General features: G+C 39.9%; 1 protein-coding gene across 5 annotated transcripts in view; it reads right to left on the bottom strand.

Moving 5' to 3' along the window:
* The window catches only part of CADM2 (cell adhesion molecule 2), a 365,701-nt gene that overhangs the window by 146,196 nt on the left and 193,193 nt on the right, over positions 1-26,312 (bottom strand). For all 5 annotated transcript variants that reach the window (XM_083498679.1, XM_083498681.1, XM_083498682.1 and 2 more), the window contains one exon: positions 9,132-9,281. In XM_083498679.1, the coding sequence (XP_083354805.1) occupies positions 9,132-9,281 (150 nt within the window). The remainder of the gene's footprint in view (positions 1-9,131; positions 9,282-26,312) is intronic.

Genomic DNA, 26,312 nt, shown 5'->3' with positions numbered 1-26,312 from the left:
ACCTCAGACTCAAGGAAACCATTCCAAGAGCTTACTGGATTAGGGACTTTGGATAGCCTTGTTAAAAATTTGTTATATAACAGGATATATATTTCTTATATATCCTAAACTGCTTTGTATGTTCTTTAAAATTAAGAAGAAGAAGAAGAAGAAGAAGAAGAAGAAGAAGAAGAAGAACAACAACAACAACAACAACAATAATTTATTATTTATACCCCGCCCATCTGGCTGGGTTTCCCCAGCCACTCTGGGTGGCTTCCAAAAGAATATTAAAATACTATGATACATCAAACATTAAAAACTTCCCTAAACAGGGCTGCCTTCAGATGTCTTCTAAAAGTCTGGTAGTTGTTGTTCTCTTTGACAAGCTGTCATTGTTGTCTTTAAATTTTTTTATTATGCTTGAAAATAAAAAAGTATAGCACCTATATTTTCAAAAGCACCTGTCTTTCCATTTTGCCCTAAATATTCCAGAGCCAATCCATGGCCAGACAATGGCCAATTTCGCATGTTCAAATCTCATTTTAGCAGAATGAGATATGCATGATTTTCACCCCATTGCTCATCCCTTCATGCATGCAAGCAAGTAAGTCAAGAAGTCTCAGTTAACCATATCTTCCTGTTTGATTCAAATCAGATACTATTGGTTAATGGCTTGCATCTAAACTTCCGGGGTATGGAAGCTAAATTGTTTTATTGTGTCTTTTAATTATGTGCAGTCATATTTTATAAAGCGTGTTCTCTTTCATAGAGAGCATGTGTTGCGGTGGGGTCTGATAGGCCACCCCTCTGTTGCTGGGCAGGTTAGTATGGATGACCATCCGCAGTGATTGGGCGGTTGGGTTACTGGGCAAATTTTGGTGTTGCCATTTACGGGGATGGACCAAAGGTTATAAAATCAAGTCATGCAGCAGTGACTGGGCTCTTTTGCTACGTGCATCGGATCACCCGCCCACCCTCCCTAATCTAGGGCTATTGCGTTGACCTTGCTATGCCTGTCATGAGCTCGTCTGCTTTTGGGGTAGGAATTTTGTCCATTTGGCTGATTGGCTGGTGCCATTTGGTTTTTGCCTACCGCGTGCGTAGCAAATCGTCACAACTTGTAAGGTTGCGGTTAGGCATTGGTTAAAAAACTGGTTGGTGGAGGGGTAAGGATTGGCAGTGCCTGCCCCTCCAATGCTGCTGCTGCAAGGGAATTCTGTTAAAGGAATCCAGAGGCTTGCCATTCTTTCTTCCGTACCCCTGAATGGGGCTTCGGGCCATGCAAGCTCCCAGGAGCATGCAGGGGGGAGGATGAGGGTCTGGTGCCTGGCTCCATGCTCTCCCCAATATTGTTTTCCCTTACTGGCTTTTGCTGGAATCCGGAAGTCAGGTCTGTCCCTGGGCATGGGAACAGATAATCATAACCAATGCCTAAGCAACCACTCACATTTATGTATTTTAATGAAGTTGTGGCCAAAATTATGCCAAAAACCTTAAACAAAAATTATGTGTGAATTATGAGTTATTTTAGGGGTGGCTTGGGGGACCTTGACACGCAACTAGCTTTTCTACTTATAAACTACTTAGATGCTATTTGGCAAGTAAGGAGTATATTAATCAAATGATCAAACATTGTATTTGTATGCCACTTTTCCATAGTTAAAATCATGCTCAAGGTAGTTTACAACATGTAAAAAAAGTACACTAACTGCAAACATAACAAAAGTAGTCATAAACAATAAAGACATACCCTTCCAATTGTCCCTATTTTCCAGGGACAGTCCCAGAATTACAGCAGCTATCCTGGCTTCTGATTTGATCCCAGAACGTCGCTATTTCCTCTGCTAGTGCTGCCACCGCAGAGCTCAAGAAAAAAGATGAGCCAGTTGCCATAGCCCTGTCCAAGTCATGTTGCCAAGCAAGCAGAGGCTAGGTATCTCTGAGGAACACTTGTTTGAGAACAGAATCTACATATGAAGTCAATCTAGTGGTCAGGGAATCCAGATGTTCACAAAGCCAAGAGTCCAGGCGGAGGGCAGGAAGCAGCAAGGTAGAGTTAGGAACCACAGACATTGTTTCCAGCATCTGACTACTGCTGAGAGCTCTGTTTAAGAGGTTTGGAGCCAGCTGGTTCTCATCAGTGCATTCTGCTCTTTGTCTCTGATAGATGATCAGCTGCAGGTGGGCTCACTCCTCCTTCTCCCTCTTCAGACTGGTGTTCAACAGGTGAAGTTCACTCCTCAACCATTATACTGATGCTTGTTCCGACTGGCTGTGAGGTATAATCCTGTTGCCTCTCCATGGCTGCTACTGCCAGTCTCCTCCCTTGGGCACCTCATAGTGGCTGCTGGAGAGTTGGTGAGTAATAAGAGAGCCTGCTGCCACCAAGGCCCAGCCTCGCATGATGTGTCAGCTCTGAGGGGCAGACAGAGGGCAGGGCTACCCTGGGCAGAAAGAAAGGGGGAGTGGAGCAGAGCGCAAGGTTTGTTTGTTTTTTAAATGCTTTGTGTGTTTGTGTTTAATCTTGCCCTTATCTAAAATTTATTTATTGATGTGTGCTTTTCTTTTGTAAATCTACCAAAGAAGACAGGAGTGCCTGGCGTGCTCTGGTCCATGGGGTCACAAAGAGTCGGACACGACTAAACAACAACAACCAAAGAATAAAATAAAATCAGCATTAAGAGGTTTTCTCTGGATGGTGGAGGGTGTGTGTGCTGTGTCCCATTGGTGTAGTGGTGGTGGACACGGCCCAGGACTGACCGGCTGGCAGCCTGAAGGGCCCTGCCCTGCTTCTCTCCACCTGGCTTGGGGTGGGGCCTGGCAGGCTCCATAAAAGAATGCTTCTGCTGCTGCTGGGCAGAGAGAGCTCCGTGTTTGTTTGTTTTTTTAAAAAAATGCTTTTATTTTTTTATCAATGTGATTGTAAATTGTGATTGATATTAATGCTGTAATCTTAGTTTTAGGTTTTATGATTTATGTGGAAATTGTTTTCCATTTGCTTGTGTACTTTTTGATGTGTTTTATTTATTGTTTATGACTTTTGTTATGTTGGTATTTATGTAAATTTTGTCATTCTGTAAGCTGCCTTGAGCATTGTTCTAACTATGGAAAGGCAGCTTACAAATAAGATGATGATGAAGAAGAAGATGATGATGAAATTCTTGGTGGGGGTGGGGGAGGGCTATAAAATGGGGGGTTGAGGAGGGTCAGTTATGCGGAGTGAGAAATGCGCCTATCTTCATCTGAGCAATGTTGAAGGGTATGTAAACAAAGCATCAAAAAGCATCAAACACTTTCCACATAAAACAATAAAGCTAAAATAAAGATATAAAACATTAAATTCAGCAGCAACCCCCCCACCCACCTAAACATTAACCCCGCCCAACAACCAACAGCAACTTAAATTACAGCTGTGGTATTTCTCTGTTCTTAAATTAATCAGTGTATAGGATTGCTCTGCCTATCTTTCTCATGGGGAAATAAGTATTCATGGCTGCTGAAAGTGTGTACATGTGCAAACCTCACTCCCCAGTCTCTGTCCCACTCCAAGACACAAAACATGCTTTACGTCCCTTACAGGAAAATGAAAGGGCTATTTTATTTACATTGTTTAAGTAGGCCAAGCAGAAATCATAACAGGTGACATATACAGAAACACAGAACACAGCTTCCACTATTTAAGCTAATAAGTTAACCCATGTTTCCTGTAGATCCTTAATGAATTTTAAATTATTATTTTTTGAAATTACTGGAAGCAGTTAAGAAAGGGGGTGTGTGAATGTAACAGTATTATTGTCTCTTATTATTAAATTTTAAACTACAATATCTATGTTTTCATTTTTCCCATCCTGCACCTGTTTTTATCTACTTTTTGCTTTTCCAGCACAGATACAATGTGTGGCATTAGAGCGGTTGTATACATGTTTTTCATAGATAGTGAAAATAGTGGCTATATTATGTTAATAAAATCAATTTACTTCTGACTGAATATTCTCTCATTATTCAGTAAGACTGGAGGGATACTGTGTGGTCCTCTCAACACCCTTCATTACAACCTGACAACATGGTGATCTGATTTTTAATCTCACAGTCAAGATTTTCCTTTTCTTAAGTTATCAGAACGAAAGCAAAAACTGCTACTTTGGTAGGAATTTTAAAAACCCCATCAAATAAATAAAAAGGGGGGATATGTTGTGTGTTAGGAGCATATAAATCTACAGTAAGACCCTAGATGTTCCCATGATTATAAATATAGGAAATATCCACAGCTAACCGGAGCCACATTCCTATATATTACCTAAAAGTCATCAGTACAGGAAAATGCAGAGAAGTAAAATGAAGACATAAAATAGAATCCATTTGAAAGACGTTCATACCAAACGGGGGGGGGGGGATATATCATTTGGGCTAGTTTAATAGTCTCTCTCATTAGGAGAAACGAACACACACTGAGAACATATCTCTGCCTTCTGATTAAGCAATGAGCCAATACAGCTGTAAATCTTCCAGAAATTCCCCACGGTTCAACTCAAAAGAGCAGTGTTTTACTCTTTTCACCTCCTATCCTTCATTTTCAGACCATCATTGTGTTAAGTACATAGGAAAACTCTTCATCATGCTGTTAAAAGAAACAGGGTTTTTTCCTGCTATCCTGAGCAGCTTTGATACTGTACGTTCTTCTTATTTTTAGAGTGATAAAAAGATCCATAGAAAGGTAATTAGTCTATTGACTTCATAGCAGAGGAATGATAAATATTTAGGCCACAATTATTCACCTTAAAAATTATATGCACAATAAAGCCCAATTTCTTTCTCCATCTACCCTGTAGGGCAGATCTCTTTGTCTGAACTAATTTGCACAGGAAGGGAGTCTGAGGAACAGAGGCATACAGTGATAAGAAGAAACTTAATCGCTAGGCCTTGTTGATAAATTTAAAATTGACAAATCATTGGATGCATATGGCAACCACCTGGAAGTATTATCAGGCTAACTCTGGCTAATAGTCACAATGGCTGTGCAGCACTTGAATACCAGTGCCTGGGGAGAACAAGTGGAGCAGAATGAACTTGCGCTCCAGTCCTCCTTGTGGACTTCCCATAGACATCTGGTTGGCTGTTATGAGAACAGGAATTATGTTAATTTAGTCCAAAATCCATATTGGAACAATATATTTATTAGACCAAACAAGCAGCACAAAATAGTTCTGGAGAACATAAAAAACAGTGGTACCTCGGGTTACATATGCTTAAGGTTACATACGCTTCAGGTTACAGACTCCGCTAGCCCAGAAATAGTACCTCGGGTTAAGAACTTTGCTTCAGGATGAGAACAGAAATCGTGCAGCGGCGGCACAGCAGCAGTGGAAGGCCCCATTAGCTAAAGTGGTGCTTCAGGTTAAGAACAGTTTCAGGTTAAGAATGGACCTCCAGAATGAATGAAGTACATAACCAGAGGTACCACTGTATACTATTTAGTGACATTTTGGTTAGTAATAAAGATAATGTCTTATTGTGGATTTCGGTATTATTCTCATTGGCCAATGAGATTGGAATGCTTTATTGCAATCCAAATGCATATTTTAATTCATCATTGTATATAATTTTATGTGTGTGCTTACTTAAAATTAATATTTTTTCTTGAATTGCAGTTTGGCAATATGTTTTTCTCACTGATCTAATATATAAAAGCTGATATATTTTTGAAGAGTACCATTATGATCAATGACCAGAATTGTGAATTGACATAATAAACTCTCTATATAGGACAACAGCTATTGAGTTGCAAAACTTTTTTTTAAAAAAAATGACATTTAAATATAGTATATAGTATATTAAATAAGATATGCAAGTTAAAGAAGGTATATAAGTGCCCATGATTCTTGACATACATCACATGATTGGATGAAAAGTCAAATTTTCCATGAGATAAATCATATTAGAAAGTGCTGCAAAATTAAATCTGTTAAGAACAAATGCAAAGAATGAGGTGTTTGGGCAGAAGGAGATGAAAATATATTTGAACATGGCCCTTTCCTTTTCCAAATTCATTTGTTAACTACCACACCATCTTTCCTATCTAAAAATAACATTCAAATGCTACAAAATGCTGAGTTTTCATATTAGATTTTTGCTGGCTTTACTTTATTTTGCACTGTAACACATGGCATGTAGCTAACTGAGCAATTTGATTAGGGTATTTCAATTTCATGCCATGATACTGAAGGTCATGAATTTAATCTTCCTCTATTCAATGTCACCATTTCTGCTGCTGCCCATAAATTAAGTAAAGCAACACTTTTGCTGAATAACTGGCCATCTACTCTAGAAATACCCTCCAACAGCCCTTCAAGCAAAACAAGCCAGTGTTCGTATTCTAGGTCTCTGCCTAATGGGGGCGAATCCTATTTGTGCCTCCACACTGTCTGTGTGGGGAATGAGAACATTCAGAATGAGAGGGTGGTTTGTGACTTCAGAAGAAGAAAGGGCTGCGTCTAGCCTTAAACGCAGGCCATCAGCAGTGCCAGTGCTGACTTCATCCTAAGGAAAACATCAATGATTGGGAGCAGAGAAGTTTTCTATTTCTCTCAATAAGGGCAACAGAAACATATCTTCCCTGCTTGCAAACTTTGTATCTTGATAGGATACTGAGTGGAGCTTATGCTACCTTGTGCAATCCTCAGGATATTCATTGAGTGTAATCCTATTGCATGCTTACCTGGGAGTAAGTCCTATTCAACTCAGTGGGACTTCTGAATAGATCAACTAGGATTGAGCTGCTAAAATATTCCTTTCATCATCTTTCTATTGTTTCATCCAATACAGTAATCTGTTTCTGTTCCAGAGAAAAAGCCTCTGGGCGAGTGGGTGTGGAATTACCTTTCTTTTTTGATATTTTATGTTTTCTAGATTTCTTACTGCCATTTGAAAGCACGGACACACACACCAAGTATAAGCATTATTGTGTCTCAGGCTAAAAACTTGTAAGTATATTAACTGCATTTTTGCACTGTAATTCTATCTGATATTTTCATTGAAGAATAAGGTGTTTCTATATGGAATTTATTGACCAGGTTTAAGGCAGAGCCCTATAAAACTAACCTCCATGCTTTAAAACTGACCTCTCAGCATCTTGGAGGAATCTGCCATATTCCACACCTGCATGTCATGTCTCCTAGCCATTTGCCAACTCTGTGTATTTGTTTGTGGCTGTCACTTCACAGTAAAAGAATGTGGTGGGGTCCTTCCATAGTCTTGGCAAATAGCTACACCTAAGCACTTGCTTTCTTTCCCCTTCCAGCTGAAGGCTCAGAACTGTTGCTTCATTTTAGCATTCAAGTCAAAAAGAGTGCCAAACAATATATATATATATATATATATATATATATATATTGCTCCAGACTGAAAGTTGTTATTCACAGCATTCACCAGAATTCACCATTAACAGTAGATTATTCAGATATAAAACTTCTGTGCAGAATTCACCAGTATTTTGCATATGTCTATAACATGTGAAGTAGTTGTTTTAGTACTCAAATGGAGAACTGAGTTGCCGAATTTAAGGTAAACAGAAAAGTAATTAAATAAGTATTGACCAGGAAGAAGACCCCACAGAAACATTTGCTTACAATCCCTAGCCCGCAAGTAATGCCATCTAAACATGGTATCAGGATGCCACAGATACAATAAAGCCAGACTACAATCAGAAAACAGGAAACAACCTACATTTAAAGCACACAATACTAGAAAGGTAGTCCAGGCTACAGACCACAGGTCAAGTCACACAAACTTTATGCAGTCAAGGAATTAAGGAATCTAGAAACCATTTTTGTATGGGGAATAATGAGCTGCAAGTCTAACCCCAAGTGAACAGATGAGAAAGGAAAACTAAAAACACACATAGAACAGATAGGTAATAGACGTGAAACCAAATATAAACTAATTAAATGTATAATAATATATAATAAAAGTATTCCCATACTTTATCATATGGCAATCCTTATAACAATCAAAAAACGTAGATCAACATCATTATTTCCATATTGTGGACTACAGCTCAAGTCACACATACATATTATTTGATCAAGGAAATAAGTACATAGGCAACACAAAAATATGTTCTCTTGCACTATGGGTGAGCACACACATACAACCAACAGCAATAGGGTTAAGATCTGGACCATGGTCCTACCTGGTCATGGGCTATGGCTGCTTCAACTATTCTCTCAACCCTGAGTAGGTAGTGGGAAGCCAAATAAACAGCACAATCAGGTGGGTGCTGGGTGCCATACTTTTAGAGGGACAGTCACTATATTGAAGCAGTCAGCCAGTATGGCTCCTTTGCACTTCTCTCTCTCATTCTCCCCAACGCTGGCCATCACACTATAAGGGCAGCTGTCTGCCGCTATCATGAGGCATAAACACACCATCACTGTTTTGAGTAAGCTTCGGTCCTCCATGCTACTGCTCAGTGATTGAGGAACAGCCTCTAGAACCAAGGGGTGGTGATAATTTCAAGTATCTGATGTACATGCCCACATGCCTGCTAGAAAAGTGTTTTGAAAAATAAAAGGTGACAGGAAAACTAGACTGTCACGGAAAACTGGGGACCCAGATTCCCCAGCCCATACCCAAAAAAAACCCCAACAGCGGAGCAGAAACAAGTCAGTTAGCAATCAGAACCAAGAGGCATTAACATAGTCCAAACATCAACATCTTTACATTTTTCTGATTTCACTCCCAATGTTTGCCAGATTCACAGCATTCAGCCGAACATTTTTTGAGCAACCACCACCACCAGTTTTAACATTACTTATTTATCTTTCATTTGTCTGCATGCCTCAGTCAGGGCCATAGCTACTGAGGGGAGCTATCCAGGTATTTTGCTCCATTGAAGCCTCCAGAGAGGTGTCATTGAGGCTCTGGAGGGGGATTCCAAACTGAATCTTTGACCCGGGTAAAATAAAGCCGAGTTTTGGCCCTGCCTCAGTTTCACTCCATTGGACAGACTCCTGGATTTGACCATGGTGCGCAAGCGAGCAATTCTTGGCAAATAAATAAAAAACTGTAGGACATTATTAAAGCAGTTTATACTTTTTTAAATCAATAAATTATTTATTACTTAAGTAAGTTAGAAATCAAAGCATATTCACCTTTCTTGTCATCGAAGTACAGAGTCTGTTGAGCTGGATTTGACCACTGGAGGGAGGTGTTATCATTTTGATCAACCCTACAGGTCAACGTTGCTGTTTCACCCTCGATAACTGTAACATTCTGTGTGAGCGGAAACTGCCCTTGGCTACCTGCAGGGAGGATATATAAGAAAAAGAATGCAGGTTAGGTTACTGCAACACATTATAGGTAGGGATGTCTCTGAAAATGGTTTTGTGGTTTTTATGATGTAATGTTATGTTGTGAACTGCCCTGAGATCCATGGATGAAGGGCAGTATAAAATTTAATAAATAAAACAAAACATTGCATTAAAACTTATAGGGGAATAGTAATAGCTTTAGTCTCCCAGAGGCTTGTACATTGGGTAACTGTTGTTTTATTAGTTTATTTGCAGGAAAAATAAACATAAGAAACATTAGTATCGTCCTATAATGCTTGTCCGTCCTTGTCATAAAGATAAGCAATTCAGGGAAAACAACCTTAATATCTGAACTATTTACCATATCTGTGGATGATGAAGAATCACAATATTCATGTGATTGTGGTAAGCTCCACCCATGCCCCTTAAGCTGTCATAGAGTAGTGAAGGAGGGGCCACTGGAGATAAATAAGAGAAGCAACCAACAGCTACTGTGTCACAAGGAGGGGACTTTTGGTGGTGGAACTCAACACAGAGAAGGTGGAGCCAGGGCTCCATGGAAAAAGATAATGACCTGTGCTGGAGCAAGTATCGATTCAGAAATCATGCATTTGCATCGTGCTGGCAGCAAACGCTCCATTGCTAAAGGGAAGAAAACTTATGGAAAGTATTATTTCACTGGGTCTACACTTTGTAAAGATTTATTTATTTATTTTATTTTTATGCTACCCTTCATCCAAAGATCACAGGGAAATTGATAAAATACAATGTGCTCCAAGTATGAATAACATTGAATATCACCTGTGACATATTAAAAACAAAATGCATCATATACTGCATTATTTATTTAATCCAAAAGAAGCGCAGGGCACAGGGCAGCATGCAGTAAAACAACACCTCTAAATAAAACACTTTCAAATAACGGAGACATAATGAAATATTAAATATAATTAAATCCATGAGCCTGAATTAAAAATTTAAAACTGAAAACACATATAAAACACATTTTTCCTTCTCCACATTTTCCACTCATTCTTCCTGCATTTTTAAAAATGGTCTTTGCTTCCCAGCACCTGTTGATGCAATACGGTAAAACCTAACTATGAAAGCAGTCATAACTTTGTGTTTGATATGAGTATGAAAGCAGTTTATGGATAGAGACACTGAAAGAGTACAATAATGGTCATTTTTTTTTGTCTGGATCCACTAGTAACCAGGCAAACAAAAGTCAAATGGTTGATGGGGGATTATGCACAGAAAAAAATGAAACGCATTTAAAGCACATTCTAAATGCTTGCTTGGATTTCTCTGCCTTTTTAATAAATCAGGGAATGAGCCCCCCCCCCAAAAAAAATGCACTGTTATGGAGTTACAGGTTGTGTAGCAGTTAGAGCAGGGGTGTCAAACTCAAATTCATCAGGGGCCGCATCAGCAGTTTGGTCACCCTCAAAGGGCCGGTTGTATCTGTAGGACTATGTAAAGGACATGTAAAGTGGAGGTTTCCCGTGTAGAACGGCCGGCACCGCTAGAGGGCAGACTTTCTCTGGTTTGTAGGCTGCCGCGCATGCGCTGAAGAGGCGGCTTTCTTGTGTCAAAAATAAAAAGTGAGAATAAAAGGTGAAGGCTGGCGGCCGGCGGCGGCTACACGGGCCACATGACGAGGTCTGGAGGGCCGGATTCGGCCCGCGGGCCTTGTGTTTGACACCCGTGAGTTAGAGTGTTAATCTAGGATTTAGGAGACCAGGGTTCAAGTCCCCACTTAGCCACGAAACTCACTGGGTGACCTTAGGCCACACACTGCCTCTTAGCCTCAACTACCTCACAGGGCTATTGTGGGGATTAAATGAGAGGCGGGAGAACAATGCATGACCCCTTGATTTTATTGGAGAAACTGCTGAGATACAAAAGCATAAAATACATAAAATACACCATATAAGAACTAGAAGAAGCTAGTTATAATTTGTATGTTGATGTGTAGAACTGCTTTTTCCTGGTCAGATCTCACTGTTAACAACAATAGTAAATAAATTATAACTTCTTTTTCTTTCCTTTGCTTCTCTACTGGTGAAAAACTCACTTATTCACCTTGCTAAATATGGATCATGCTGTTTCAAAGGAGAATTATAATTTGATGTCCCTCACAAATCTACCCAGTTTCCCCTTCTGTCTTCCAGTCTCGCCTAGATACTTCTCATTAGCTGGAAATGTGATGGTTTTGCTTTGCCATATGTGGCTCCAGCATGTGCAGAAACTTAACAGCTATCTTGTTACCAATTATTTGAAGGAGTAAAAAGAACATGTATTTATTCTACCACCTACATCCACATCCATGAAGAGAATTGAATTAGTAATCCACACCGAGGGACAAAAGCATAAATTCCTCTGAATCACAATGCACATGAACTGGAACCATATATGTTGTGAAACATTTAGAGGTTGATTAAACAAAACAGTGGTCTTCTGGCAGCACTTTCCAAATTGTGGCTCTAGTTAACCGTAGAGAATGCGTGAAGAAATATATACGAAGGGGGGGAAAGCCAAACAAAAATACCCTGCACTGAGAGCAACAATAAGGATTATAATAATAAAAACAAAAACATCCTGGTAATAATTACTGAGTTTGGAATAAGCTTAGCAGGATGTTGAAAAGCAAGCACCAGCATTATAGTATATGAACATATCTACACAGGTGAAATATGATCCTAAACCAATGATGCTAAAATGTAGCTCAAAGTACATGGAGAACGTTAAGTTGGATTGCCACTTGAGGTCAAATCCACAAAGTCTAGAGCTGACTTTATTTTCTTGTAACACGAAGAACACTTAAAAGACTTAAAGTCAAGAAAAAAAGGTCCAGAGGGTTGTTATGTTGATCGGCTGCAGCAGACTAACAAAACAACCAGGAGTTATTTATTTTCAAAGCCTAACAACTTGATTATGGCACAAGCTTTCGTGGACTACAGCCCACTGCAACAGATGTATGGCATGAATCTGTCTGCCTATCTACACACACGCGGTGTGGAGTGGGGATGTAATAAGTGGGGTCAAAAGGAAAGGAAATGCAGAAATCCAGAGACAGCGAAAATTAAATAGTTAACTGTGGCTTCATTCTTGCAGCAAAACAAAGTTTCATGCTGTACTTAATATGATGTATATGCTTGTTTTACACTGGCATCATCTCTATAAGGGGGAAGGGGGGTGTCATCTCTGAAGCAGTGCTGAGAAGACAAACCTGCATGTTTCATTTCTGGCAAAATATTAATGAGAAGAAATGGAACAAATGCCCATGTCTGTCAAGCTGTATCCTGAGTAATTCAGAATATCTCACAAAGAAAATAATTCTGCTGCTTGAAGGCAAGCAAAACACCCAGTGGCTAATAAGATATGTTTTCTGCTTTTGATCATTTATGCATTCTTCATTATTAACAATTTCACCCATCATGTCAATATTTACTTTCTTTGATGTTCATGGCTTTAGCAATGCCGAGCTAGATTTACAGAAACGCTGCTTATTCTGCTTATGCATAGGCAGCCTGCAAGTGCAATCACCGATATAAATTATGATAGAACTTCTTATATTTTGGAGATTTACACATATAAAACAGTATGAATGAGTTACGCTCTGAACTAGGACCTGTAATTCACATTTATATGTACCTCTCAATCACACATTTGAGGTGTTTTATTATTTGAAAACTGCACTGCACTGAGAAGTAATATTTTGTGGCACCATGGTACCTTTTGGTGGCGGAAAAATGGAAACTTCACTGACATTATCCAGTTTTTAAGGGCTATGAAAATGCAAATTTAAAAATGTGTCACATTTTTATACATTGCATAAAGTAGAAGCAAAGGGGAAATTAAACAGCATTCACTGCCTTTACTTCTGATGAGTAAATTAAAAACTATGAAAAATTGCCAAGGTTTCTGCTCACTTCACCACAGGGGATTCCAGCTGACTTTCTTTCCATTTCTATTAGCTGACTGCTTTCCATCTGTATGTCATGAAATTGCCTCTTAAAATGTTGTCCTTCTGTATTATATATGCTTAGAACTACCAATGCAATCTGTTTGGATTGTATATATGGTTCATCACAGATATTTAGTATCATTTAGATGCCATTCTATGTAGCAAAACACTTAAAACATGGCAATTTTGAATACTGAAATACATGATTTTGTTGGACTTGTTGGTGTGCCCCTTTGGCCCACAAAATAACTACCAATATGGCAATGCTGATCGGCTGAGAGTCTCCCTGATGAATTAGTTCAGCAAGCTGCTCATGAAGCTAGCAGATGTTTACGGTGTCTAGGCCTGTAGAAACCTTATGGACCCTTTTCCTTCTCCTCCTCCCAGGAGCAAATGTCAGCACAACAGAGATCTGGAAGCATGCCATACAGCAGCACAGACAGAAAAAGCTGTCATGGAATACAGGCATGGTGCTGGGTACTAATTTTATTGGGTAGTTTAGTTTTACTAAGATCATTTCAAAATGCACTGCTTACAGTGCTAATTATCCATTTATGTTTTACGACGTTTCTTTCTCAGTGCTAATTCTGATGTTACACAGTTCCAAAGGACAGAGAAGCAGAAAGCAAAATTAGGTGGCAGACCTGTGACCTTAAAAAAAAAAGTTTTGGGGAAAGTTCTGCATGAAACATACAGCTGTATTGTAAACAATATTAGGTATAAGGAAAAAGATATAACATGGAGAATTCTAAAGCAAAACAAGGGTGCAACTGAAACAAATCCCCTAGTTCCCTATTAATGCCCGGTAATTTCTGTTCATTGCAACAAATGAGCTATTTATTGGTAATCAACGTAAGTGGCCAGAAGAATTGCTTCTATAATTGTAAAGGGAGGAGGGTGTAGATGACTTTGATTCAAAACAAACTGTTTTGCTAATGTCAAATATTGAATGTTATTTAAGGACATAGGAATGAGTGGTGCTGAGCAGTCTTGTGACAAATGTTTTCTAAGCCATAATTATGACAACTATCAAAAGTAATTTTGTTGGAAATGAGATTGACCTTAATTAGACAGACATTATTATTATTTTTGCCTTTGCTACAATGAACATAAGAGCACAATAAGATCCCTGCTGGATCAGCCCAAAGGTCTTTCTTGTGTCCAGCTTCTTATTTTCCACAATGTCCAACCAGATGATTCTGGGAAGCCCTTAACCATGGTTTATTCCTCCTAAATGTGGAAATTTTATATAAGCAAAAAAAAAAAAAAAAAGTTAAAATGTCCAGTTCTGTGCTAATTCACAAGTAGATTATTTGGAGCAGATTACATTGGGGTCACCTTCCGTGATGTAAGGTCACCCACTCAATTACTTGCAGGGTCACAACTTCACTGGAAAACCAGATGAGCTGGAGTTTAACCAAAATAAATCTATTTATCAGATTGTAGATCTAGATTCCAAAGAGCACACAAGTGACTCCAGGTGGGTAGTGTATAATAAGAAATGATGAGCACAAGTCCATACAGCTATAGATAACAAATATTTCACCCATCAGTACAGTAGTACCATCTAAGCCAGGGGTTGTCAACCTGGTCCTACCGCCCACTAGTGGGCATTTCAGGATTCTAGGTGGGCAGTAAGGGGTTCTACAAGTTGAATCCTCCTTCCATCGAGCACTAGTGGGCTGTAAAGAAATTTTACCATCAAGAAAGATGCATTAATGGGTGGTAGGTATAAAACGATTGACTACCCCTGATCTAAGCAATCACATCTGATCTAACCTTCTGAACAGACAGTTAACTTTTATCTTTAACATTGATTTATGTATTATGGGATTCATGTTCTATATTTCATTTCAGAAATGAATCTCTCAAGGTGGTTAATATAATAATTTGAAAACATACAAATATAATGAGTTTTATTTGATGTCTCTCTGCATATCTGATATGCACAGCTGACAATGGTTCTCCACCCCATACTATGAAGGTAGCAATGGATGCCTACAGCAGCAGCTAATGCATCATTTTCCCCTCTTTGAAGCTGCCACAATAATATTTTTAATAAACAGTGTTGCCTGTTATAAATTCTCTCTTACAAATGTACGTTTGGCAAGATAATAACAGGCCACCCTCAAGCAACAATAACAAGCAAAGGAACATGACCTGGATCATAGGTGAGTGACAGAGCACATGCTTAGCATTTGAAAGGTCCTAGATTAAATAATTAGTATTAAACAATTAGCATCACAGTTAAAATTATCTGAGGAAGCAGGTGATAGAAAGGACCTTCAACTGAGTTCCTGGACAGTAGAAAATACTGGCTATAGATCAATGGTTTGCAAATAATAAATGCACTTGAGCCAACTCCTCTATGAGATAGAACTGTAGTGAAATTCATATACTTTCATTTCTTAATTTCATCAGAAATGCTAATTTCATGCATATGCAAATTCAACTACAATTCTAATTATTAACCAACCAAGACTTTTTTCATCAATGTATATGAACGTAAAGAACATAAGAAGGAGGGATATAGGATAGAAGTTTTAAAAAGCATTGCCTTATGGCAAATCTATTAAATTTTATTGTCCCAGCAAACTGAAAAGGATCAAAGCTAGCCTATTATCAAGAATAAAACAACTTCTGCTATCAGCTATAAATTATGAATGGAGTAGACATTTTTTTCTTTGTCAGCTAGTACTACAGAACATCCTGAATGAACATTGACTGCTAAAGCTCTCATGTTCATTTATGATGAATTATGCAGATCATCCAATACCAGAACAATATTAAGGTGCTGGAGTTCGTATTCCTAAACATACGTTATGAATTCCAATGCACCAGAGACTTTCTTTCATATTCACACAGGGCCAATAATAGGGAGATAATATTTGATATCAGCTATCACCTGATAAAGTGAAGGCTACTTCTCACACAATATTCTGTTTCATTGGGACTCCCATCTGGCTCAATGCAGTGGCTTGCAATTCCCTAGTCCTAGTAACAGTAGTAAAGTCAGCACAATTAAAATGAGATTTGAAGATCCTGCTCTGAGCAAAAGCAATCTGGATAGCTCTGGAGTCATGGACACTGTGGGATTGGCAATGGTAAGCAATGACCAGGTTTATCATGCTGCACTACTGCAACATACATTATAACATTTATAATAACTTTCCTTCCATAAATGGAACTGGGTTCACTGAACAGGGCTTACCCCATCTCCAAATATCTGCTTCTATGAGTTGATGGACTTTTGGGAATGGTTTATAGTGTGAGGGGCTTCAGATGGGTGGAGGAATTGAAGATAAAAAAATGCACCCTTTTTATGTGAAGAGAGGAACAACCTACGCTACTGTTTTATTAATATACAAGTTTTGGAAATTGAAGTGATTCTGCATTCAAATTAAGAGGAAAGGTAAATATGTCACTGAAAAGAAAAGAAGTTTCATTGGAGTGTAGAAAACTGTCTCCAAGTTTCTAATGATCCTGAATTAATATGAAGTATATTGAGGAAATTAATAGTGACAGATGAAATACTGTAAGTCCACAGCTATGTAATTTATGAGAAGATAAAGAAAAATTATAACTCATTAGAACAGAGCTTTCCAAACTGTTCATGTTGGTGATACACTTTTTAGACATGCATCTTTTCGTGACATATTAATTGTGTTTTACTAGTAAACCGGCGGGCTGCCTACTCCAATTCCAGCCCTGGGAGAAGCGCAGGGAGCATTCTCATGACACATCTACACACTGCAGCCGACACACTAACATGTCGCAACACATAAGTTTGGAAAGCTCTGCATTAGCTCCTAACTTTTCTTTGGCAAACTCCCTTGCAGCATCCTTTGCTCTTTTACACCCACCCACCCACCCAGCCAGTCATCTCTTATCACAGAATCATAGAATAGGATTATCTAGTTCAACCCACTGCAGAACAGAAATCTCAGCTAGATCATACATGACAGCTGGCCATGCTATCTCTGCTTTAATAATCCCAAGAAAGGAGAGTCAACCACTTCTCATAGGAGTCTTTTCCACTGTCAAACAGCTCTTACTGTCAGAAAGTTCTTCCTGATATTGAGTCCTGATTCTCCTTTCTTGTAACTTGAACCCACTGGTTCAGGTCCTAGCCTTTGAAGCAGGAGGAAATAAGTTTATGCCATCCATTCATATATAACCTTATGCTAGGTCTTCCTTCCTTCCTTCCTTCCTTCCTTCCTTCCTTCCTTCCTTCCTTCCTTCCTTCCTTCCTTCCTTCCTTCCACTATTCTCCTCTTGGCAGCCTGGTTGGGGCTGACATTGCTAGTTTCTAATGAGCTGCTCCTATCCAAGGCACAGTCTATAACATTCTCTCTAGGGCAGTGTTTCCCAACCTTTTTTGGGCAAAGGCACACTTGTTTGATGAAAAAAATCTCGCGGCACACCACCATTACAGCCCCGTGACGTCAGCGCGCAGCGTCACGCCGGGAGGGACGCACGAAAGTGAAAGTTTTCAATTTTTTCCCTCCCCCTTGCCGGGGAACCTCCAAGCTTTGGGGGTGGGGGGGGAGGAGGCAGCAAAGCGAGGCAGGAAGGAGAGTGCGGCTTGGCTGAGTGAGCTTTGGCAGGGGCAGGGAATGAGAGCCGCGAGGCAGGCGCTGTGGACGGAGGCGCTGCCCGCCGAGCTCGCAGCTCGCCCGTCGAAGCCTGCACGATCACCTGCCGCGGGGAGCTGGGGGCGGCGGCGCGGTTGCCGGGCAGCGGCGGGGGTGGTGGTGGCGGTGGCTGCTTGCCGCCCTCCTGGGCGGAGGCGGGCACGGTGGGCACCGGCACGGCCAAGGGCCCCTGCTTGGTGCCGTCGGATGTGGGAGCTCGCTCGCTCGCCGCCCCGCATGTGCTCGCCGAGCATGCGCAGGCCCAGTAGCAAGCGGCGATAGGATGTAGCGAGCGGCGATGGGGCTAGCCGGAGAAGAGAGGGCGAGCCCCCTCCGCTCCGGCCCTAAAAAGGGCAAGCCACGCCCCCTCCAGCCAGCCGATTGGCTGGCCAGGAGGCGTGGCCGGATGGGATTCCCCTGCTCTCGCAGGGGCTGAGATGGGATTCCCCGCTCACGTGGGGAAGGGCGTGATGCCCGCAACCCCACCTCCTGGGGCAGGCCCAGTAGCGAGCGGATGCGCAGGCACAGTAGCGAGCGGCAATGGGATGTGGGAGCTCGCTCGCTCGCCGCCCCGCGTGTGCTCGCCGCCGCCGCCCCGCCTCTCACCGCCCGACTCGCCCGCCTCCACGGAACACAAGGCAAAGTTCCACGGCACACTAGTGTGCCGCGGAACACCGGTTGGGAAACACTGCTCTAGAGGATGAAACCCTGTATTTGAAGCATTAACTATGCCTAGGGGCCAAAACTCTCTCATATCTAATAAAGTCAGCCTCATTATTTATTTATTTCACTTATATTATACTTCATAATATATCCCACCTTTCTTCCATCATCGAAAAACATCATGATCTCCTTTAAGCAAAGCATATGTGTGGTTCCCAAGAGTTCTCTCATCCAGGTACTGACCAAGCCCTCACTTGCCTACCTGCAGCAAATAAATACCTGCATGCACCTATGGCTATAGCATGAGGGCCCAAAGTGCGGAGCCATAGATCTGTTGCAGTAGGTACCCTTTGCTGAATCTTTCTAGAAGTATTGACAAAGATGTCCTGTGATACTTCCCACGTGGCCCAACATTTTGTGTTTCTTTTACCTTGCCCCTGGAGTACACCACAATCCTCATATGGGAAAATGTCACTAGAACCATCCAAAAGCCACAAAAAAGTACAACACTATAAATGCCAAGTACAACACTATAAATGAAAAGATTTTGGGGTATCACTTGCCATTTTGTGGAGCTGTAGCAATGAACAGTAGCTCTAGCATAAAGACCATTCATATGACAACAACAAATACTGGTGTACAGACTCCAAAGAACTACTTTCCTACTTCACAGCCTATTTCCTGACTTCTCTAATAAAAACTTTTTTAAAAAATCCTCTCCAACTTTGAGCAGATTTCTGCATTGTATGTATACTACTGGTATACTGGTATCTAAGCAAATCCACATTCAATTTTTTAAAGAGCTTCATAAAATCACATAAACATCACATAAACTTAGATTTTGTGATGAAGTTCGTAGAGAAACAGCTGTTAGGTTTAAAGTTATTTTAAGATTAAGAAAGAGAGATTTATGTGTAGCGCTGTCTTATCTATTAAAATTTGTTTAAGGTGAATTCAATTTGTATCTCAACTGTGGTAACTACAAGGCACACATTCTAGAGTACAGTCAGTACAGTAATTCAGTTACTGTAAATGATTTTGGGATAATGACATATTTAATTTTAACTCAGTATAGTCTACAAAAAAATTTAAGAATAATATTTTGAAGTAATGTCCAACTCAGTCATCACAATGTGACTCAGAGAATAATTGTATTCTGTCATTTACCACTGTCCACTCTTTTTGAATTAACAGAATGTATGTATGAAAGATAAGGTAGATATTCCACATCTTACTTCCTTATTTTTCTGATTGTTTGTGCAGTCACAAAATAAATATTCAGTACAGTGTGTCACAATCTTAAATTCCAGAAGGGTTTATCTCAGAAAATAACAGGAAATAAAAGTAAATCCCTCTCGCTCCAAACAAATTCTGTTATATTACCAAAGTTACCCAGTTTCCCCTCGCCCCATAATCTAGTGTGTGTAAACAGAGTAGGAAAAAATACACACTAATATGCATGAGAATGCAGTAGATTACAGGAATAAGATACTCCCACCTGCATGACCAGCACCACAGAATAAAATTGGGGGACTTCATGTCTACCTCTTGACAGCTGAGTTGTGGGGTGCAGTGGGGAGTTCTCTCCCCAGTTTATCTATCTGAAACTGTTGGCAGAAATCATTGGATTGTCTGCTAAGCCGTGTCATGAGTATGCTGATTACACTCAGCTCTACTTTACTTTTAAATCTGAATCAGGAGATTGCAATAAGCTGTTGTTAGATGGCATGGCTGACCATACTGCCACATTCTGCACTAGCAGGAGCTACCAAACCAAACATTCAGACAGCTCCACAAAGAACACATTAAATCATCCAACGGTGAGATTATCCATGCATGAGCCACTGTAGCCAAGCTATCCTGTTCAAGAATTGATACAGCTGGCACACCAGCTGAAGCTAGTAAAAAGAGGCCACTTGAGCACCCAGTGACAAGGATGAATAAAGGAGTACTCCCAAACAGGTAGCTGACCTGAACAATAGAGCCACTATGTCAGGAGCACCATCTCCATCTTTTAAGAATTCTGGCTCAAATTACTGGCCACTGCACCACCCATCACTGTGTCCAGAAAACAGGCCCTGGGCTTGCACATGGCTCAGATATCAAACAAAAAATTCCGTTTTTAATTTATTTGCTTCAAATGTCCTCCCACCTCCCCAGCAGATTTGTGGAAGTTCAGTCACCAAATTTCTTGACTTTGGGAGGCTTTCTGAAACAAAAATCTGGCATAAGATGATAATTAGTATCTCTTGAGGAAATGATGTGATGGAATGATATAGAAAAGGTCGCTGTAAGGACAAATGTAGGCAGAAACCTTACAACAAAAGCCAGAATTGAAAGCTTAACTTGCAGTAAAAGATACTGACAAATTGGGCTACTTTCTATTTTAATATCAAGTTTCTCTCTTTTAAATTCAGTCTCAGAAAACCCAAGGAGAAGAAAAAGGTAATGGCTGTGTGTCCTTTGATTTCCGCCCCCACCCTATGAAAGCTAGCACTCATGACAGTATCTTTACTGTTCTGTTTTAAGATTTAATAGTAAAAATACTGTGACATATTTGAGAAAGAAATTATTTAAAACATTAAAACAGTCATTAAAATCAGCCCAGCTTAGGATCCTTGTTAAGGAATGGAAATTATGAATTCAATGAGCATTTCACTAAGGAAAATTTATTACTCAGTATCAGCCTTTACCAAAACCTATCAAAAGCAGAAATATTTAGGACAAGTAAAAACCAAGAAAGTCTACAGAAGCCTTACATTTTAAATCAGACTCTTGTAGAATATAACACTTTCTGGTGCTTTTTTCCTCTTAAAAAAATGTTTAGGGGTTCTCTCATTTTCCTACTCATATTGAAATACTTCCCCTTAATGAGGCCAAACTTAGATTCACAAAATGTTTAGGGGTATGCATACCCCTGCGTCCCCCCAGGGGATAATAGCACTACTTCAGAGTAAATTTAAGAACCATGGTTCAAGCATTTATGTCACTGAGATAAAAATGAAATGAAAAGCAGAAAAGGGCAGTAACAGTCAATTAATAAACTACTAAATTAAAAGGTACAGAGGTGATTATATTCTATTTATTTCTTTCGAGATTCCAAAGTGTCACCCCAGAACCTCATTTGATTTGTGCGCTGAAGATTTTAATATGTCACTTAGAAAGAGGCAGGCATATCGCCACTAGACTCTGTCTGTTAACTATTTCCCCATTTTCCAGGCATTTCTCCAGTTAGATAATTTTAGACTCTGAACTTGATAGTCTTAAGAAAGACCTCTTTTTGGAAATGTGTGTTTCTTCACCTACATCAAAATGGAATAAGTCAGTTCGGAAACTTCAGCTGGTGCAAAATTCGGCAGCCAGGTTGCTCACCAGAGCAAAATAGTTTGAGCATATTACACTGATCCTGGTCCGACAGCACTGGCTGCCATTTAGTTTCCAGGCCCAATTCTAAGTGCTGGTTGTGGCCTGTGAAGCCTTAAACAGCTCAGGATTGCAATACCTCTATCCATATGAACTTACCTAGATCCTGAAATCATTCTTTGAGGCCCTTCTTCATGTGCCTCCCCCACAAAATGTCCAGAGAGTGGCAACATGAGGACGGGCCTTTTCTGCAGTGGTTCCCCATTTGTGGAATGCTCTCCCCAGGGAGATTCACCTGACACCTTCATTATACATCTTTAGGCACCAGGCAAAATGTTCCTCTTCAAACTGGAATTTGGCTGATTACATCCGCTACCCTTTTAAATGTTTTGGGGGAGGAGAGGGAGTTTATTGGTTTGTTTTGCTCTTATTGCATATTTTGTGACCTTTTTACCTTGTATTTTTGTGTTATGTACTGCCCTGAGATATACAGATGGAGGGCAGTATACAAATTTAATTTTAATAATGATAGCCTGCCTTTATAGCTGGAATTTTGCATAACCCCACTATTATAAAGCACAGCTAGAAACATAACTCTTTTTCAAGCCTTGTAGGAAGAAAATATAGCACAGTAGGTGAGCAGCACTTTTCTTGACCCTTTGCTACCTGAGGTTTTATACTTATTGATAATGCCTACCTTTGAATTATTAGCCACATCCACTAAGAACAGGTAGAGCTCTATAATTTACGCACAAGCATATAGGCAGGATCCCATTCCCCTCCTTTTAGAAGCTATTCTTAATATTGTCAGTGTGCTTACCGCTGAGAGCACAAACCATGCAGACTCCAAGCTAGATAGGTTGCTGAGCTTCATAATTGCACCCCTATACCCCAGGACAGGAAACTTAGTGACTTGTAATGCTCACATCCAAGACAAGACAACCACTATGCTACCAATTCATGTGGGTTCTTCAATTACAAATCCAAGCAGGTGATACAATCTGATTTGTCTTATATTAAGTCAAGCAGCTTCCTGGGTTTTCTTTGGGAGGGGAAGGGGGAGATAGCTAGGTTTTTTTCTAAGCCAATGAGGAAAGGGCTGTAGCTCAGTGGTAGAGAATCTGCCTTGCATACAGAAGGTAGAGCTGGAAGAGACTCTGAAACCTTGGACAGCAACTTCAAATCAGTACAGACAATACTGAGACTGATAAACCAGTGGGTCTGATTCAGTGTAAGGCAGCTTCCTATAATCCTATTACTATTTTTTCCCCTTTATTGGGGGGGTATCTTTTTTTTTAATCATATACCAAACTGTTTGTATGAACCAACTGTGCCCCCACCTCAAAGTTTCAGGAACAGCATAACCATACCAGCAAACTAATGTGAAAAAAGAACAACACACTTTGTTTTGGGCTCATAACTGTGCTGCACATTGCATAGAAATCTGTCATGTGTTATCCAAGGAAGCAGACTCTAAAAGAGGGGTGGGAAACCTGTGGCCTGTCAGATGTTGTTAGAGAGGATGGGAATTGTAGTCTAAGTTTTGACCATGCTAGGCTAGCTGGATATGATGGGAGTTGGTGCCCAAGAACATTGGGACTTTCACCATTTGTCTAAAACAGTGGTCTGTTCCGATTGTAATGCAGTTACATAATGTTTTTAAAAGAAAAGAATTGGAATTCAGCCATGCATTAAATACCTTAAAAGTTTGAAAAGACTGTGCTTTTGGTTGATTTTCAAAAGAATTTTCCACCTTCTGAACCCACACTTTAAATACCAAAGGACATATTTTATGTCCTTTTGTTCCTGCACATTCAGCTAAAGTGAATCTTCCAACCAATGAAGCTAAGCCATGGTACTTGTTCCATAGAAATACCTTTTCCTTTAAACTCTGTCTTTCATGTTAAGACACACGTGTCACAATGCAGGGCGGGGGGGATCCATTTTGCCAAGATGCTTAGAGTGACAGCTAGATCTATAGACTCAGTAGTTTATGGCTAATTATTGCTCCTTTCAAGCTTCTTTTTATATTCCAGCTCTTCCCATACACCCACACACTTGTAATCTAGCAACAATATGCCTTTCATTTATTCCTTTTCTGCCGAAGAGCCTGTATATTCCTGACATCTTGGCTGCATGTGCTTTTCCAGTTACAAACAACTTTCTTTCTTTAATCTCATCATTTGTAATTTTCTACACTTCTTAGTCCCTTGCCATTCAATTCTTTTTTCAATAGGGGATCAAATATGAAAAAATAAGGTTCATTCAAACACAGAGGCATGGCTGTCTCAAAAGGCAGCAACAGTTTCAATGCCAACACAGGAGACAAATAATTTAAAAATGTTCAATTCTCTTTCCAATAACAAGGAGATTAAGAAGTAGTAGAGACACTATAAAATATTTTGATTATTTTAAGAAGAAAGAAGACTCGTTAATCAATTTCTAGTGCCTAAATAAGTACAAAATGTAGACTAGATTACTGCAATGCTCTCAGTGTAGTGTTGCCTTTAAAGACAGGGTGGAAACTTCAGCTGCTGCAATGATCAGCCACCCAAATCCACCTGGGGCCCCACTTAATTGATTACCTACTCATTTCTTAGCTCAATTCAAATTGCGAGTCCTGATTGGTCCGATACAACCAGGGGTCTCCAACATGATGCCTGTGAGCGCAGTGGTGCCCTTGAGGTCTTCTGTAGGCACTCGCCAAGCATCTGAGGCCCACCACCACAGTCCTACATGACTCTATGATTATTGTTTTCTCCCTTGGAAAGTTACAGAGCAGAAGGAGGAAGAGTAGCAGTGTAATTCCATAGTGGCCAATATAACATTTGTATGCTTTTAAACATATTTTGTGTTTTAGCTAAAAGCATTTAAATCCAATTAACATCAAGCTGTTTGTTTGTTAGCTGCTTGATCTTCTCTACAAAAAGAATGCAGAAGTATGCTGCAGGTAGTTTAAATGCTTTCTTTTTATTGTGTTTTAATATGTAACAGTTTTGCAACCTCAGGAATTTATCTGTAACTTAGATAACTTCTTTTTCCTTAAAAATTGTTTCCATTTGTGGCAATGTACATAAAGAGCAAATGCTTCATAGGCAAGTGTCAATCTTACAGTAATGCTTAGTGGAAACTGTGGAGAAAATATTTTTTGGCAAATGACCGGTGACCAAGGTAACACATGGAAGCTCATTGACTTCTACAAATAAATGCCTCCAGAATAGGCCTCTGTACAGGTGACATTTCACTATGCATTCACAAGCTGAATCAAGGCAGGCAACACCTTAGTGCAGGCATATTCTGAGTATATGGGTAGCCTTGTCTAAACAATAATATTTTTAGCCGGTGCTGAAAAGAGTCTAGTTAAGGTGTGTGGTTGATATCAATAGGCAGGGATATTTATGTTGATATTATGTTGCTATCAAATTATAACTGCCTGTATTGTGTAGCCTTGCTTACTTGGGGTTGTGGAGTGGGTGTTTGTGTGAAAGACCATCACCAAGTTCTTTCTGTGACTTTGGCTGGATAGGAAACTATTTTGGAAAAATCTTAGTGGGAAGGGGGTGTACAGACAAGATTACAAGAGCCGAGTGGCATGCATACTTGCTTTTAACTTTAGTCTTCTGCATCTCTCAGTCTCTGCACATTACTGAAATGCTATAACATGATTTTTGCTCACAGTACTTCAAGGGTAGCCAATGCGCTGCCCTCCAGATATCAGAATGGCCTGTGGTCAGGGAAGATGGAAGTTATAGCCTGACGACATCTGGAAGGCACCACATTAGCTACCTCTGCTATGGACATTCCAGCAATCAACTTATTTGTCTCTTATATTGTTCCTATACCAGAATAATTTTTATAGCATATATGGCCTACCTCGTCATTGAGGCCCAATCAGAAGTAACTGAATCAGTTGCAAAGTTTGTATTAGTGTTGTGCCCCAAAAGCCTGCCACATTTTTCTCAACCAACATGCATAAATTAAAGAGGAAAATTGCATTAAAATTATCAAATGAAGAAAATATCAGTGAAATTCACATTTGTGGGGTGCAAAAAAAAATGCACTTGCCTTAGTTTCAAGGTGGTTTCTTTTATTTCATTCTCATTTATTTCATGTATTTCCTTTATTTCATTCCATAAATAATCTATCAGGTATTCTGTAGTCTGCTGCCTTCCTGGGTGCTCAGGTTTCCTGAAAGTCCCATGGCAATTTGAACTAGGTTTTCAAGTAGGTATGGGAAAGCTGCCTAATAAGTGCCTGGCAGCTGCAATATCTTGATTTTATTAAAGGAAGCAGTGCACAGGAGCTCTGTAGCCAGTCTCTTTGCTTCCTGTGCTTCAACTAAAGCTCAGTAGAATACCTCCCATGAAGCGTTTTCAGATCAGGAAGCACAGG

This window comes from Podarcis liolepis (genome assembly GCF_965112155.1).
Source record: "Podarcis liolepis genome assembly, chromosome: 4".
Lineage (NCBI taxonomy): Eukaryota > Metazoa > Chordata > Lepidosauria > Squamata > Lacertidae > Podarcis > Podarcis liolepis.
The sequence above is the reverse complement of the archived record's forward strand: the minus strand, read 5'-3'. Positions and strand labels throughout refer to the sequence as shown.